We start from the raw sequence: 18,584 nt of genomic DNA on the forward strand, positions 1-18,584 counted from the left end.
GGGAGCTGACAACCACGCTGGGCCGCTGGACAACAGGAGGGGGGGTTGGCTCTGTGCTCCCCGAAGGGCAGGGCCATGGGTGGAAAGGGCGGGGCCAGAAGCAGCCAGCACGGAATGTGTCATGTCACGTCATGTCAGCAGGGTGGCTTTTTCACACCCCTGAGCGATGTAATTACATCAATTTAAGGGGTAGCGTAGACAAGCCCTGAGTCCAGCATCTTGACTACAAATCTTTCGTCCCACATGAAGGACAGTATGGACAAGTTCGTGCTCCTCAGGGCAGCTTTTACACATGAGACTGAACACGTCCGGTTTTTTCTCTCCTCTGCATCCCCACTTCTAACTCAGCTTAACACCTTGCAGGGCTTTATACTAGCCTACAATTCAGTGCAAACGTACTTGTCACTGAGGGTATGTCTACACTTGCACCCTCTTTCGAAAAAGGGATGCAAAGGAAGACATTCAAAATTGCAAATGAAGCCAGGATTTAAATATCCTGTGCTTCATTTGCATACTCGCGTTATGGCGCTATTTGGAAATAGAGCTATTTCGAAATAAAAGACGCTGTTAAGACGCGGTTATTTCGAGAGAAAACCCTTCTCTCAAAATAACCCTTATTCCTCAGACAATGAGGTTTACGAATTATTTTGAGAAGGGTTTTCTCTCAAAATAACCGTGTCTTAACAGGGTCTGTTATTTCGAAATAGCACAGGATATTTAAATCCCAGCTTCATTTGCAATTTTGAATGTCTTCATTTGCATCCCTCTCTCAAAAGAGGGTGCAAGTGTAGACATAGCCTGAGTTATTTTCTCTCCAGTAGTAGAGCGACAGTCAGGAAAGCATCAAAGACAATAACCACAAGAGTTCAAGAACTGGTCCAAAGCTGTCATGCGATCAATCTATCAAAAAGTCCTTCCTTTAGAAGTTATAATCACTGAGCTTTACAGTTCTGATGTGAATGGTTTTTGAACTGATAAATTCAAAGTTGAGACCAGATGGGTGAGTTCATATCTTTTACTGGACCAACTTCCGTTGGAGAGAAAGAGAGACAAGCTTTCGAGCTTGCTACACAGAGCTCCTCTATGTAAACAATCTTAGGGTTTGTCTCCACTATGCTGGGGATCAATGCTGTAGCGATCGATTCACCAGCCGTCTATTCATCATGTCTGCTTAGACACAATAAATTGATCTCCAAGCATTCTCCCATCGACACAGGTACTTCATCAGGATGAGAAGAGTAGCCAGCATTGATGGGAGAGCAGCCTCCACTGACCTTACCACACACACGATGCCGCGGTAAGTATGTCACAGCATACGAGAAGTGATGAAGATTAGATCGATGGAAGGAGTTAGTATAGACAAGGCCTTACTATTAATGGGCCACTTCACCTGGAATGGTCCCTAAGAGCATGTGCTAACTACTTATGTGAAACAATCCACTCCACCTTGTATATAGCTGTGACACTCTGGCTACGTCTACACTGGCATGATTTTCCGGAAATGCTTTTAACGGAAAAGTTTTCCGTTAAAAGCATTTTCGGAAAAGAGCATCTAGATTGGCACGGATGCTTTTCCACAAAAGCACTTTTTGCGGAAAAGCATCCGTGCCAATCTAGATGCGCTTTTGCACAAAAAAGCCCCGATCGCCATTTTAGCCATCGGGGCTTTTTTGCACAAAACAGTACTGTGCTGTCTACACTGGCCCTCTTGCGCAAATGATTTGCGCAAGAGGGCTTTTGCCTGAACGGGAGCAGCACAGTATTTCCGCAAGAACACTGACAATCTTACATGAGCTCGTCAGTGTTCTTACGGAAATTCAAGCGGCCAATGTAGACAGCTGGCAAGTTTTTCCACAAAAGCAGCTGCTTTTGCGGAAAAACTTGCCGGTCTAGACACAGCCTCTAAGTATCTTTCCGAGACCCAAAGAAGATCTCTGTGTAGCACAAACACTTGTCTGTCTCACCATCAGAAGTTTGTCCAATAAAATTACCTCCCTCACTTTGTCTCTAACATCCCGGGGACTGACATGGCTAGAACACTGCATATAAACTAGAGCTATGGAGACGGATCATCTTGTTCTGTCATGTCCTAGGAACAGCTGTTGAGGTACCCCGGAATATTTTATTCCCTTCAAGTTGCAGCCCGTCCACACACACATATAAGGATAGGCATGCCTATTTCTGCCCTCCTTCCCTAACTTTTTGCATTTCCTTAGACTGATAAAACATACAGTCTGTTAGTTCATCTATTGTATCCTTCAGTCAGAGGTGCTAATGTAACGTCCCTTACTTTTGGCAGCTTCCTTCACCCTCCTCATGTCATTTGTCTTAGCTGGGTTGTGCCTCCGCTAGCAAGTCCTTCACACCACAAGCTCCAAACAAAACTGCTCAGCCGCAGTGGCTGGCTTAGAAGGAATGGCCACTCAAAACTGCATTATTTTTATACTGAAGCCCACACTTTCCTTGGGCATTGTCTACACTAAGCATCTTGTAATGGCTGAGTCGCGACAGCCGTGTTGCTAAAAGTTGGGCAGGGGAGCTGCTGTTCCTCAGCAAAGCACTTCCACCCCCCAATGAGCTGTGCTAGCTCTGACAGACTCGTGTCTCTCGTCATCAACACTTTTGTCTTTCAGGGAGGTGTCGTTTTAAATCCTCTGAACAGCAAAAGTTTTGTTGTTCAGCTGCCAGTGTAGACACAGTTTCTTTCCATCCCAGAAGGAGCAATGAGGAGAGAGTCTCTCTGTGAGGGAGCCCTTAGGACAGACAATGTCTGAATGCCTTCAGGCTCAGGTTAGGTCTAGACTGCAACATTTTTGCGGAAAAAGCTCTGCAAAGTGCGCTCTGCATTTTGCATAACTTTTTCTGCTTTTTTTCCAGAAAAGCCTCCTCTTTCGGAGGAGCCCTTATGCCTCGTGAAAGGAGGTATACAGGGCTCCCTGAAAGAGCACATTTGCTCTTCCGTGAAAAAAAGCGGAAGAGCAAACGCGTTCCTTGGACACGGTGGGGTTTTTGTGGGAAACCTCTGGTATCCCGCAAAAATCCCATAGTCTAGACGTAGCCTGACACTCCCTCCATGCAAGGAGGCTGGCCTCCCTCCCACTTGAGTTCTTTCAAAAGACCTCTCTACCCCGGGCAAATTTCACTCATGCCGCCAGACCCTCACTTCTCAGTATGTGCCCCAGGTCTCCTGTGTGAAACTAGCCCAAGAGATCTCCCTTCCTATTCCCTTCAGCGCTGTGTGGCCAGCCACTGTTCAGCAGTGCTGAAGCGCTCTGGCCTTCATTCAGCACCAACACCCGTTCCCATGACGTCTCAGACAAAATGGCTCTTTTCAGGCTTCTGGTTCAGCCTCATGACCTTACATTTCTGGGGAGTGAAATGTGTCAACACTTCCTTCGCCAGCTAATTCACCAGGAATGTGATTGCCCAGCATGACTGCATGTGATTTCTCTTTCACGCAGCACCTATACATCTGCCCCTAATACTGATCCGTGTGGCATGTACCCGGGGTCTCTGTCCAAAATTACATCCACTCAGGTGTACCCTCTGCCTCCGATGCCCCCAGCAGACCTTCATTACGCTCTAAATATTGTCCCCTTCAAGAGGAGGGCACTAGCAAAAACAAGAGCTCCGATTTCAGGCACAGCTCACAAGGCATAAGGGGAATACTAGTGGATACAATTCCCAGAAATCTCCGGTGATCTTTGAGGGGGAGGGAGGGAATTTCTGGCTCTCCAGTGATTTCTGTGTATTTGACATAAAAACAGGCATAGTGGATCAGACCAAAGGTCCATCTACTCTAGTGTCTTGTCTTCCAAGAGTGGCCAATGCCAGATGCCCCCTGAGAGAAAGAACTGAACAGGGAATCATCAAGTGATCCCTCCCCTGTCACCTATTCCCAGTTTCTGGCAAACAGAGGCTAGGGATGCTATTCCTGCTAATAGCCATTGATGGACCTATCCTCCATGAATTTATCTAGCTCTTTCTTGAACCCTGTTGGCCTTCACCATATCCTCTGGCAAGGAGTTCCATAGGTTAACTGTGTGTTGCATGAAGAAGTACTTCCTTTTGTTTGTTTTAAACATGCTACCTATTAATTTAATTTGGTGACACCTAGTTCTTATTTTATGGGAACAAGTAAATAACTTTTCCTTAATCACTTTCTCCATACCAGTCATGATTTTATAGATCTCTATTATATCCCCTCCTTGGTCTCCTCTTTTCTCTTATTAAAGATTATCCAGTGGATGCTGCAGGATTTCTGTGCATGAAAGTAAAAAGCACTGAAGCATTTTGTCTGCACTAAGATCATTGAGAGCTGCGCAGAAGGTCAGAGTCAGCAAGCTATGATATTTGCAGAAAGAGGTTTAGCCGTAAACCCATTCATTAAAATATCAATACTTCTTCAGTGCAGAAGTTCCCTGAGAATTCATAGGATCCTAATATTTTATTAGCAGTTCTTATATGAGAGAACCTTGGGCACATATGTTTGTTTTACATGCTAGCTACAGAAAAGCCACTGAGAATTGAGAATAGGCAGGTTGCTCTATAAAACCATAATAGAAAAAAAACAGTTATAACCAATGTTCCCTCTATCTTTTCCATCCATGGGCGGGTTTTTACCATCCATGTGCAAAATAATTTTTTCTGTGTGCACTGAAGCATGTGCGAATGTGCACCACTGGTAGAAACAAAACCTAGCTGTGGCACTCTGCTAATCAGCTGGGTGGCATCGGAATCTCTCCCAAGCAGCTGCACAAGCACTCAGCTTACAGGGAACTCTGGGTATAACCCATGCTCAGCACTTCGTTATTTGCTTTGTTTTTAATTAAGCAGTAATGGCACTGGCAAAACAAGGAAGCAGCTCAAGAACTACCAAAAGGCTCAACAACTATATCACAATATGTTAGAACATAAGAATGGCCGTACTGGGTCAGACCAAAGGTCCATCTAGCCTAGTAGCCTGTCTGCCGACAGTGGCCAGCACCAGGTGCCCCAGAGGGGGTGGACCGAAGACAATGATCAAGCAATTTGTCTCCTGCCATCCTTCTCCAGCTTCTGACAAACAGAGGCCAGGGACACCATTTCTATACCCTGGCTAATAGCCTTTTATGGACCTAACCTCCATGAAATTATCTAGCTTCTCTTTAAACTCTGTTATAGTCCTAACCTTCACAGCCTCCTCTGGCAAGGAGTTCCACAAGTTGACTATGTTGCAGCAACTACTGATCTGTAGGAGGCTTAATCTCAAATAGCTGCTGTCCACCTTCCCCCAGATTAAAACCTGCTTTCCCTTACTCCTGTTACGAGCTGGTTCTACCTGTGAGTGGTCACATAGCGGCTTGTGTTTCGCATGGAATCAGCATGACGTCACAGCTAGGAATTGCTCTCACTAATGCCTGCCGGGGACCCTGACCAGAGGGAGATTGCATACACCTATGTGTGATTTCAGCATGCAGCCCCAGGGGTGCACTCTTACCTCTTTCAGATGAATCCTCGTAGGCGGTCTGCGCCCATGACCCAATCTGACTCTGTCTCGAGTCACATGTTCCAGCGATAGGCTCTCATCTACCTTCACCTTTAAATGGAGGGATCATGGGGGGAGAAAAAGGAGAACATCACTGACTTATCAGTACATGCCTAAAACCATCCCCTGGAAAGAGATGTGAGTCTTTCTCCGTCATTTTTGCCAAGGGTGCCCTTGTATCCAAGATGGCTTTTCAAGGTGTCACCCTTACAATCAGATCCTAGACTTGAAACCAAAGCTCTAATGCTTGTTTTCCCTGGGGCTTTGCTCACCAGCACCATTACATTGCCTTCAAATGTGCAATGCCTTTCAGAAGCACCAACAGTATAGCTCAATGCTGCAGCCTCATTGATAGCCGTGCGTATCTGACGCTTGAGCACCGAAAGAGTTGCTGAGTTGTCACATTTACTTACAGAATCCAAGTTAAAATCCGTTGCCTCGCTCATGGCAAATGAGAGCCAATGCTAAGCCCCTTTACGACTCTGGCTCTTCTATGTAAGCCGGAAGGTTACGCAGTGCTTTCTTAGGCGGACATTAGTGGAATAGGCTCCTTCACCCTCTTCGCGCATTTGCAATCTGCAGGATTTGCTCTTGGAAAATTAAAAGGTGGGGGAAGACTTAAACGCCATCCTCCATTCCTTACTGCGGGCTGCCAGCCACGTGAACTTGCACAGTGACAAAACATCACTCTGCGTGGCTACATCATCTATAGAGTGTTTTCAAAGCAAATCCAGTTGTGATTTGGCCGAGCTGCACTCAGAACCATAGCCAGGGGCCCTGGGAATGCAGCGCTAGCTCTGTCTTTTCAGCTTGGTTTTCAGCCTGCACGTTCATGTTGGCTCTATATGAAGGTGGAATTGACTTCAACTACAGGGCGCTGCGCTATTTCTGCAAGCCCACAAGTGAAATGGAGAGAGTCTGGCTTAGCCATGAAGCTTTCTGAAGTTTGCCAATCCCTAGGTACCTACAGGGCAGGAAAAGGAGGGCACAAGAGACTTTTTGTTGTTCTACACCCAGGCAGGGCTGGGAATGTGGCCAGATGCAGTGTAACAAATGTAAGAGGTGAAGGCACGTTAATAATCCTGACCTGACGGTGAACTGTATCAGCAGGGCTTGTTAACAGACCTTTCCTTGTACAGCTCGAATGCTCTCAGGAGCTGAACAGAAGGTGCGAGCGATGACCTGAATTAATTGCAACAGTGGCTGAATTGACACATTCACTTATGGAATCCGATTTAAAATCTGTTGCCTCGCACATGGCAAATGAGAGCCAATGCTAAGCCCCTTTACTACTCTGGCTCTATGCCTAGCACTCCTGACACCCCTTTCACCTACCGCGTGAAGGGGGCATGCTGAGGTGCTGCTGCAGCTTACCACGTTCTAGTGATCTCAGCTGGCCTAAACTGATATCGTTCGGTGTCCCTGGGGCTGCTGTAAACTACGTTGGAGCCAACGCGTCACAGAGCTGACCCCTCAGGGATGGGGCCATGAATGTCTCCTTTGCATCCCCCCTTGTACCAGCTGCACTCAGCGTGCATTGGTAGAGCCCTGCAAATCCACGGATATCCACTTTCTACCCACAGGGATCTGCATCTGTGGATGCGAATATCTGCGGCTCACTTTTGTGGATATGGATGTAGGTGCGGATACAAATTTTGTATTTAGAACCTTGCAAATCTGCAGATATCCACGTTATACCGGCTCACTTTTGTGGATATGGATGTAGGTGCGGATACAAATTTTGTATTTAGAACCTTGCAAATCTGCAGATATCCACGTTATACCGGCATCCAGAGGTGGCTGCAGATATCCGTGGTTCATTTTTGCAGATACAGATGTAGATACAAAATGTTGTATCCACAGAGGGCTCTATTAATTGGCCACAGTGAGGGATTAGTTCTCCAGGGTCTGAAGGCACATGGGGCAGCACCAAATAGGGGCTTTGGAAATGCCAATGAAGTGAATGCATCACTTTCTGTTCACCCGTCCCAGCTCCCCAGAGAAAACAGAGTGCTCTGGAGTAGAAAGACTGACCAGGCCCGTGGGTTCAATTTTCCTAAATGAATAAAGATTGGGGAGATTTGAAAAAGCAAAATCCTCACTTGATAAAGGCATTTTTATCCCTTGCCTTTCTCTCAAAGATTGTTACACAAGCGCTCTAGTTTCCACTTCCCTAATGGCTGGCCTGTCTTTCACTAATCAGATTGTGTGGGTTTCTTAGTTTCCAAGTCACTCCCACTCCTTTTTCTTCATGTCCCATGCCATTGGTGATGGCTTCTTCTCCTTAGCTTGGTGGAGTTTATGCACTTCCTTCCTACTACTGAAGTAACGCATAGCAGATACTGCCCTTTCTGGTGAGGGATTGAGGTTAGCTCCACGTCGAACCCGGTGCTGTGCGGTTTCAGTCCTTGCTTTGTCGAAAGTCTGGGTTTGGACGCCGTTTCAGAGCGCATGTGGAGTGTGTGGGAGGTGGCTCCCCTGAAGCCTCTTTGGTGCGGCATCAGGTCGTGCTCACAGGCCGCGTGTGAACTTTCCACTAGATGTCTCTCTGGGCAGCCTGAAAAGCTGGTGGACTGTGTCCCCTCACATGAGTGTCCGGATTGGAAGTCACATGACTGTGTGCTGCAGAGAGCCAGGGGGGCGAAGGGGAGGAAAAGCCCTTCCATGGGGCAGAGTGGCCACTCAGCACACTCAGAGCCGCAGCAGCGCCAGAGCCCAAGTTCCTCCCACAGGGATGGATAGAAATACCAGTGGGTTAATTTAGGGTCTGACCCAAAGCCTTCTCAGGTCGCTAGAACATCCCCCATTGACTTCAATGGGTTCTGGATCAGGCTCTTAGTTGCTTTGTAGCTCAGGCCAATCCCAGGATGTCAGACAATTTCTTCTACTCCCCTCTTTTGTCCTTGAGAAGCCCAGCATTATAGGCAGGGGGAAAATGGCGTATATGGGAAATGCAGGACCTCGTGGGTGGTGGAGTCATCATCCTAAAGAGTATTCCATAAAATGCTGCTAAAACACACAAATCCCACATTCTGAGCTACGCTAATGCCACTGGGTTTTGCCCACAAATGCTCAAGATTATTTTTTGCTAGTCTCTGAAGGTATGTCTAGACTACGTGGCTCTGTCGCCAGTGGGATGAAGTTTACTGGGGAGGTCGACCAATGCCTTTGATGTCGACCGCGGAGCGTCCAGACGACAGCGCTGTGCCGCCAAACAGCTGATCGGCACAGCGCGGCAACCATTTTAATTTAAATGAAGCGGCGATTATTTAAATCGTCGCTTCATTTGGGTATGTCTAGTAAACTAATCTACATGGCTCTGGCGACAGAGCCATGTAGTCTAGACATACCCTGAGGCGCCACAGGACTTCTCGTTTTTATTCAGAGGTACGTTAGTAGAGAGCAGCATTGTTATTCCACCTCAAGGGGCAAACTCTGGTGGAGGCCAATGAGACTCTAACTTAGGAGTCACACACACCACCTCTGGGCCCTTCTGCATGCACATGATGCCAAATCACAGTCTTTCCCATTTCACAACATAACATACCCCTATCACTCTCCATACACAGCCCCAGAGGAGAAAAGCAACTGGCAGCAGGACCCGAGAAGGTGTGAACCAGCGGCTTCTTTAACTTCTTAGATGTTCTGGCTCCAGAATGCAAGCTGCTGTGACTAAGGGTATGTCTACACTGCACGCTTATTTCAGAATAAGCTATTCCGGAAGATATATTCTACACTACAGGGAAGCCTCAAAATTAGTCCAAGGCAGGCTCCCTTAATGTGGACGTGCTACCTTGAGTTAGAGCCCCAGGAATCATTGGGGAGAAATTACTCAGAATGGCCATGGGATAGGAGCGATTTCGAAATAGCACCAGTGGAGCATCCACACTACAGCTATTTCAAAATAGCTATTTCGGAAGAGAAGTTATTCCTCATGGAATGAGGTTTACAGAAGTCGGAATAAGCCGTCCATTATTTCGATGTGATTTCAAAATAAAGGAATTGCTGTGTAGATGCTCACATTGTTATTTCGGAATAAAGCTAGTTATTCCGAAATAACAGTGCAGTGTAGACACACCCTTAGCCTTGCATCATAAGTGGTGTAACTGCTTTTCTGTAGCCATGTTGGAAAGCTTGTGCTAGGCCTGAACCAAAGCCGCCTTCTGCAGCCAGACTGAAGAGCAGCAGCCATTAGCTGTAAGGCCTGGAGAGACATACTCACATCCATCTAAACAGTATTAAAAAGTGTCACACCAGGCTGTGAGGAGGGGGCTTTGTCCTGATAGCTCCCCTACTGTCACCAGATAAAGAAACAGATCTCAAGATGGGTAAATAAAACTGAAGTCACACCATTCTGCCTGGCAAGAAACTGCATATCAATAGAATCCTCATCCTATGATCATTGTCATTACACTTTCCTATTGTTCGACTGTGTGATCTCTGTCTGGTTTGTAACTGTTTCTGTCTGCTTTATCATTAATTTTGCTAGGTGTAAATCAATTAAGGTGGTGGGGTAGGATTAGTTAGGTAATTCTGTTATGATTGGTTAGTAAAATTATACTAAAATAATTGGTTAAGGTATAACTAAGCAAGACTCAGGTTTCATTATATAAACTGGGGTCCAAGAAAGAGACAGGGAGGAAGAAGATCGGAAGTAACAGAAGCAGAAGGAAAGAAGCAAAAGGCTGGAAGACCAGGAACACCAAGAAGGAAGAAGACCTGGAAAGGAAGAACTTACTTCTGAGAGACAGCCTAAGACCAGAGAGACTGATATTGCCTGGCCAACAGGGGAAGTCTGCCTGTAGCAGGATTGGTGAGCCTGACACTGTGTGCTTAGCATGTGTATTCTGCTTATTTGGGAATTGTCAGTAAATAGAGGATAAGGATATTACTGTGCCAGCTCTTTCAGTGGCTAAAGATCCTGCTAAACCCGCAGGAAGATGCACCCTGAGCCTTAGGAATTCGGTGAGGATGGGTGTTTAAATTAACAGGGTCGCACCTTGAGCCCTAGGAACTGGGTAAAGATGTGTATCCCTACACTGCGGAAGGGATAGAGAAATCTGTGCGGGTAACAGGTGTGTAACTCACTCCTCCTTACACCACCTCTGAATCTGGCCACAAGAGTTTTCTTTTTTTGCTTTGACCTTTGTGTAGTATTTACGTCGGTCGGTAGGTAGGTAGATGGGTAGGAGGGAAGGAAAACACATTACACACAGCCACCAGATCAAGAGTATTGCTATAATATGAACCTCCCAACAGCAGTACTGGACTCCAGATGCACACCTTGGACCTGGACCTGGAATGCTCTCAAAGCCTGGGGGTGTGGGAAGCAGGGGATCTCAGTGTCACTCTAGGTGGTAGTAAACAAGGACTGACATACAAACGCATACAACTTGAAACCCACTTTTCTTACCTCATCAAGTATCTTATTTTTGCCTCTGCCGATCCCTTCATTCAGGGCTTTCATCCATGACTCTTTCTCTTCCAAACTCTGAGCCAGAAATTTGATATCATGGACCTGCAAGGGTAGAGAGATGCTTTCATCTTAGTGTTGCTTGCCAAGGACAGACAAGTAGCCTATACGTCATTAGCGTTCTAAACTTCATCTCTAGCTGAGCCCATGTTTAAACTAGACATTCCTTTGCCCTTTGGCTCTGCACTTCACTCCCCAGCTGCAATGAACCAAGCTTTGTTATGCGAGACAGTTTGTTGCTATAGTTTTTATTTTTGCAACCAGCAATTCAATTAATAAAGCAAGTGACAGTTTCTTCCTCTCACAATGAATGATGAAAAGTTTCTGGAGCAACAGATGCCTCTTTACTTTGGGAATGGATGGACTGCGCGTAAGGGACTTGCCCAAATGACCAACCCATGTGGTGGTGTTTTCAGGTGCAATAAGATGCTGTATCTCCAATTTCCCCCAGTGCTGCAGGCAGAAATCATTGTGAAATCTGTGAGGAACAAACTCTGCCTGCTCTTGTATGTTGCAGTTGCATAGGACTGGGGCAGGGTTGTGGGACTGTGCACAGGGATATGCATGCTTTGGCTTTCCAGTGGACAGACAGGCCTACAGGGCGGTGGGGAGTTCTCCAGAGGCACAGGATATGACGGTTCAAAAGGATAAAATGGTAGAGCCACATGGATCCACCTGCCATAATTTTCCCTCCTTCTCACTGTGACAGAGAAGGGGCTCAGAAGCCCTGAAACTGTAGTACCAGGTATAGATATGATGCACTGCTATGGCCAGAGAAAGGCTGTGCTGAAGCCTAGAGGAGAGGAGGAGAGCCACACACAGACTCTCTTTCGACTGTGCCTCTCTCCGACTGTGCATGAGGCCCAAGGACTCCCATGATGCAGCTGTTCTGCTTACCACAAGCTGAGGCTATGATGCCTCATGGGAGATGTAGTTGGAGCTGGGAGCCCAGTCTATAGAGAAGAATGAGTGCACAAGGCATATAAACTACAACTCCCATGTTGGACCATGGCCGCATTTGAATATTTCACTTTTTGATTTCCTCAGAAAATTTTAATTAAAACTTGTAATTGAAATTGCCTGCAGTGAGGGTGCCAGTTTCCCATCCAGCTCTGACTTTTCCTAGGAATTCCCGGTGTTCTGCCTTGACAAACCCCCGACAGCACTTCTTGAAGGAAATCATAGGCGGGATGTAATGTCTCTAGTGAACGGATAAGCAACGGTCTGAACTCTGTGCTTAACTGGATGGACTCCTGATAACGTCCATGCCAGAAAGATCAGTGTTTTGTGATCTCTGCATGAGAAATATCTTTCCTCATTAAACATTATGATGAGTATGAACCCGATGGGGACAATTCTTGGCAACAGCTAAAAGTATATGGCATGGAAATTCTCCTAAGGCCTGCTCTAAAACAGTGCATTTGTTCAAAAATTGGCCTTTGCCATTGGCATATGAAACATCCTCTCATGCATCCAGATGTTGGAATGTAACTAAAATGATGACACAGTTGTCTGTTTGTGGAGGAATTACTCAGGTTTCCCAATTGGGCTACAATGAAATGACCTAATGGACATTCTTCACTGTGGGGTTTTTATTTCTGTTAGGAGCAATGGGGGGAAGATAAGCAAGGAAAAAATTAGGCTACGTATCTGAAAAAGCTTCCTGACAGAGATCCCGTTAGCTTATGAAATAAGTTTCCTCAAGCATACAGAGAGGGAAACTGAGGCAAAGAGAGCTTAAGTGACTTCATCTAACACAGCAGAGCTGGGAACAGAACCTAAGCGCCCTGACTTCATAGCTCCCTGTTGCAAAGCCTAGAGGTGCAAAGCTTCTCAAAGGACAGGTTACCAGAATTTTAATCAGGGAAACCCCCGGTATTTTTCCCTAGCCTCGTTCTTGGCAATGGTTGAACTGTTTTGGCTGAAAAATGATAAAATCATAGGACAGGAAGGGACCTCGAGAACTGGGTTCCCTCTAAGCTGCACAGCAGAATAGTTTCACAGGTGATTAATCAGCACCGCCCAGTCAGCCTGCTCCTTGAAGAGCTTAGGAGGGAACACTGCTGGAGAAGCCATCAAGTCCAGTCCCCTGCCTTCATGGTAGGACCAAGCACCATCAAGATCATCCCTGACAGGTGTTTGCCTAACTCAATCCTTTAAAATTTCCAATGACGGAGATACCACAACTCCCCCTGGGCAATTTATTCCAGTGTTTAACCACCCTGACAGGTAGGAAGTTTTTCCTAATGTTGAACCTAAACCTCCCTTGCTGCAATTTAAGCATGCCTAAAGCAAATTCAGCCTAAAGCGGATACTGGCCTGGAAAGCTTGGAGTGGTGTGTGTGACTCCAAGTTAGAGTCTCTAAATCCCCCCAGAGTTTGCCTTTTGGAGTGGGATAACAATGCTGCATCTTTCCCTCTCTAATAATGTGAAGAAGTGTTAGGCGTCCTTAACGCACAGGGTTACTGATTCCACCTATGCTTACAGAGGCACCTAAAAGGGGGTTGATGTTCTGACTACCCACCACCTGCACAGAGGTTAAAAGGAAAGATGGGTTCTTGGCATCCTCTGAAAATCAGATCCTTTTTATTTAGGTAACTATCAAACAGGCAAACTCTCTCCAGGCTAGGGGTAGACAATAAGCAGCGGATGAATCACAGTATGGTTCGCCAGGGTTAGCTCGTGGTGGGATGCCAGCATTTTATTTACCTGTGCATCTGCAGGAACAGGTTTAAAACAAACAAACAAACAAACAAAAGGAAGTTTTCTTCACACAACGCAAAGTCAACCTGTGGAACTCCTTGCCAGAGGATGTTGTAAAGACCAAGACTTTAAAAAGGGTTCAAAAAAGAACTAGATAAATTCATGCAGGATAGGTCCATCAATACTTATTAGCTAGGATGGGTAGGAATGGTGTTCTCAGCCTCTGTTTGTCAGAGGCTGGAAATGGATGACAGGAGAGGGATCACTTGTTGATGACCTGTTCTTTTTGCTCCGTCTAGGGCATCTGGCATTGGCCACTGTCGGAAGACAGGACACTGGGCTAAACGGACCTTTGGTCTGACTCAGTGTGGCTGTTCTTAGATCCTGTTAGATGTGGCTCACTGTTCATGGCCAATGAGAGCTGCGGAAAATGGTGTCACAGTCCATGCTGTTTCCTGAAGCCCCCTTTGGTTGTGAATGGCAATCCGTGGCCAATGGGAGCTGTACCTGCGGATGCACAGGTAAATAAAGGGGCGAACCCTGGTGAACCGTCACTGGCTTATTACCCAGCCTTGTTCTAGGCAGATCACCAGGGCTGAAACATTCATTGTCATAAAAAAGGCTGAGAGGCCGTCAAGCGAGTCCTCCTCCTTCCCTCTCCTGAGCTTTAGCTACTTGGCCATCACCCCTTCCTCTCTGTAGCAGCCCTTCATTATGAGGGATGGGATGTCACCAGCCTTGGTTTCTAATTCGCCCCCCCCCCCTTTAAAAGTTTGTACATCATTAACCAAAGCCACGAAGATGAACGTAACCAGCCCAAGCCCCGTAACTTCCACCTAGCAAACAGGGAATTACTCCTTCCCAGAATGCCCTGCGTCCCACCTGCAAACCATTGCAAAAGATGCGGTGATGAGGTTGAGCTGCTCCCGCATAGCTCGACTGAGAGGTAAAGGCCCGAGCTTTTTACAAACAGCTCTCTGTCCGGGAGGCCCAGAGGTCAGGCTAACCAGGGAACCTCACGGAGCACAAGTCTCCAAAACGCAGTGCCAGGCAGGTTTTGTTTCAGCCCAAAAGGGCCTATTTTTGTGCATGCTTAAAAGCCTCTTTGTTTGGAAACAGTTTTGCTCTTAAGCTCCGCGATTAGAAAAGCCTGAGAGAAAGATTTCCTTGTGCACAGCTCAGCTGTTGGGCTGCCTGGCGAAGGCCTGGCAGCTTACCCCGGGAGCACAGAGAACTCTGGACACGCTCTTCAGGGAAAGGATCCCCTGCTTTCAAGCTTCCCTCTCTACTGCCGCTTGATGGGCCTCGTTTCTGGGTCTCTGACAAAGCCCCATGGCTCCGAGAGTGAGCGTGACGAAGTGTTGGTGTCAGTCTGTGATTGTGTGGCAGGGCTGAGAGAAGGATCAGTGGACTGTGCATTGCTAAGGAGAAGTGGAGGTGGCCCTCTGGTATGTAACTGTGGGTTGCACCATTTAATGCTGACTCAAAGTCACAGGTACCTACAGCAATTCTAGTCCCCTCCCCGCCACCCTGTCGCAGGTGGGTTGGGCGATTACGAAAGGATGCCCATGAGGCTCCAGTAAGAGACTGGGAGGGAGGAGACCTGTGTTTTCTCCCTAGGTCTGCCAGAGACTTGCTGTGTAATATGGGACAAGTCGTGCTTTGTGCTAGGGGTCCCTAATTTGTAAAATGGGGGTCGTATTGTCAGAGCCAGCTTTGTACTCCTGTGGGTAGCACACTGGACTGGGTCAGACAGGGTCCTGCCGCAGTCTTGTTCAGAGGAGGGCAGATTAGATAACTACAACAGACCCTTTTGGCCTTAAAACCCATGTGGTCACAGGGGGTATGTCTAGACTACAGGCTTTTGTCGACAGAAATTTGTCGACAGATACCGCCGACAAAGCTTCTGTCGACAAAGAGTGTCTAGACTGCATCCAGTTCTGTCGAGAAAGCAGGCCGCTTTGTCGACATGACAGTGTAGACGCAAAGGACAGTGTAGCTGCAATAACGCCTTCTGTCGACAGAACTCTGTCGACAAAAGGCGTTATTCCTCGTAAAATGAGGTTTGCAGCCGTTGACAAAACTGCTGAGTTCTGTCGACGTTATGTCAACAGAACTCAGCAGCAGTGTAGACGCAAGTATAGTTTTGTCGACAAAAGTCTGTAGTCTAGACACACCCAGGGGGATTTAAGGCTAAATTCATGAACTGATGACCAGAGACCCACATAAAAAGTCTTGGCCCCATCTGAACCCTATTCTGGGAAGTTGAGTGATGTACAGGCCTTGGACTGGCCCTCTACATGCAGTAAATTTCACCCTAATATCTGTAAAGCATTTTGAGATCCTTGCATAAAAGTAGCAAGTATTTTAAAGAATTTGCAATAATTCTGCTCATCCCAAAATACCATGAATCCTCACTACTAACACAGATGATACTTCTTATGGCCCTTGGTCTCTTCGTCAGGTCATAGGCCTTCTTGTAGAAGCACATGGATTTGGAAGGCAGAGTTTCAGCCATTTATACTAGCCTTCCATCCACTCATAAGTCGATGCCTGGACCAACCTTCCTTACTTAACACAAACAGCCATGTGCGGGGAACTGACTCTTTTCTCACCAGATAACACAGGTACCTTATGCCCCGAGTAGCTGAAGGTTATCTATTGGCTTTAACAGGCACAATGCTGCGTAGGTGTTACGTATTTTCACAGGCACTGTGGACTTAATGGTCCCCGCACAAGTAAAGTCTCCCTGGTAACTCTTTATGATGAGTGCATCAGAAGCTGTTCAACAACCAGCAGGGCCAATGGACAATCAAGAGTGCTTAAGGATGGTAAGACCATTATGGAGAAACTAAATGACCATTCTCTGCATTGGTCTTCATGGCTGAGGACATGCAGGAGATTCCCAAACCTAAGCCATTCTTTTTAGGCGACAAATCTGAGGAACTTTCCCAGATTGAAGTGTCAATAGAGAAGGTTTTGGAACAAACTGAAACCAAACAGGAATAAATATCACCTGGGCCGTGAGCAGGGTTCTGTGAAATTACAGAACGGCTAGCTGTAGCCTATAATCATGTAAATCAGCTTCGGTATCAAATGACGGGAGGTAGCTAATGTGATGCCAATTTTTTAAAAAGGGCTCCACAGGTGATCCTGGCAATTACAGGCCTGTAAACCTGACGTTAGTACCGGGAAAACTGATAGAAATTATAGTAAAGAACATAACTGTCAGACACAAAAATGAACATAATTTGTGGGGGAAGAGTGGACATTGTTTTTGTAAAGGGAAATCTTGCCTCACTAATCTACTAGAATTCTTAGAGGGGGCGGTCAACACGCCTGAGGACAAAGGGGATCCAGTGGCTCTCGTGTACTTAGATTTTCAGAAAGCCTTTGATTAGGTCCCTCACCAAAGGCTCTAAATCGGGGTGGACAATAATTATTGAGGGGTGGGGGAGTTATTTGAAGAATTTGGTAAGTGGTCACGGGCCACACTCTTCTACGATAATGAAGGTGGTTCAGGGTCTGTGATGGAGGTAGGCTGCAGAAGAGAGTTTGGAGCAGAGAAGTGGGGTACAGGAGGGAGCACTGGCGAAGGAAATGATTCTGGCCTGGGGAGGTGTGTAGGAAGAGATGCAAGGTCAGGGAGGGAGCTATGACCAGGGGCAGGAGTGCATGATGGAGGGTTTGGGTTGTGATCAAGGGCACTGACATTGGGAGAGGGAGAGGGTGGGCTGCCAGGTGCAGGCTCTGGCTGGGAGATGCTTACATGAGCAGCTCCCGGCCAGCAGCTCAGCAGGACCCTCAGGCAGGCTCCCTGCCTGCTGTGCCCCCCCACCACTCAAAGCAGCCAGCTGCTGTGTCCATGTGCATCTCTGTGCCACATGACCCTGGGAAGGGGGGGGGGGGGGGGGGAGAGACGTCACACACTTCCTTTCTGGCCAATGGGAGCTGCGAGATTGTGCTGGGGGTGGGAGCAGTGCAACTAAAAGAAACGACTAAGAATGGGGGATGAGGTCTATAAAATCATGACAGGTGTGGAGAAAAAAAATAACGAAGTGCTATTTACCTCTCCTCATAACACAAGAATTAGGGGTCATCAAAGGAAATGAATAGGCAGCAGGTTTAAAACCAACAAAAGGAAGTATTTTTTTCTCCGCACAACACACAGTTAACCCATGGAACTCCTTGCCAGAGGATGCTGTGAAGGTCAAGACTTTAACAGGGTTCAAAAAAGAACTAGATAAATTCATGGAGGTTAGGTCCATCAATGACTATTAGCCAGAATGGGAAGGACTGGTTTCCCTAGCCTCTGTTTGTCAGAAGCTGGGAATGGGTGACAGGGGAGGGAATCACTTGATGATTCCCTATTTGGTTCATTCTCTCTGGTGCACCTGGCATTGGCCACTGCTGGAACACTAGACACTTGGCTAGATGGACCTTTAGTTTGACCCACTGTGGCTGTTCTTATGAAGATGGTTACCACCTTCTGGCTCTGTACCTAAGCATTCTTAGCACAGGGAAGCGGAGTTCCTGACAACTCTGTTTTAAATCAAAGTTAAAGGCTGACTACCTCCGACAGAAGGAAGAGGATGGGCTGCCTGGGATATGTTTTCTTGATGAAAATCCACACACCCTGTGGCTCTGCAGAGATCGGAGGCTGGAGTGTTAAGCTGCGTTGCATTTGTCAAAGACATGCCCTTTGAGAGAGACATAAAGACCAGCCATTTTTGATGAGAAAAGCACTTTGCAATGCCTGCATTTTGAAAATAGGGTAAGAGGAGAAACAAGAGTCATCCTGGGAGATTTAGAGCCTAAGTCTGACCCCAAAAATGGGTCTATAATCTAGTCTTGCTCCTGGCACCAGACTTTAAAGTGGA

At 46.8% G+C, this 18,584-nt stretch overlaps 1 protein-coding gene across 1 annotated transcript in view; it reads right to left on the minus strand.

Moving 5' to 3' along the window:
* The window catches only part of PLEKHO2 (pleckstrin homology domain containing O2), a 57,583-nt gene that overhangs the window by 6,910 nt on the left and 32,089 nt on the right, over nucleotides 1-18,584 (minus strand). Inside the window, exons 4-5 of the mRNA XM_075896920.1 lie at nucleotides 10,941-11,045; nucleotides 5,480-5,578 (exon numbers count right to left, since the gene is read on the minus strand). Of these exons, the coding sequence (XP_075753035.1) occupies nucleotides 5,480-5,578; nucleotides 10,941-11,045 (204 nt within the window). The remainder of the gene's footprint in view (nucleotides 1-5,479; nucleotides 5,579-10,940; nucleotides 11,046-18,584) is intronic.

This window comes from Pelodiscus sinensis, chromosome 14 (assembly GCF_049634645.1).
Source record: "Pelodiscus sinensis isolate JC-2024 chromosome 14, ASM4963464v1, whole genome shotgun sequence".
Taxonomy (NCBI): Eukaryota; Metazoa; Chordata; order Testudines; family Trionychidae; genus Pelodiscus; species Pelodiscus sinensis.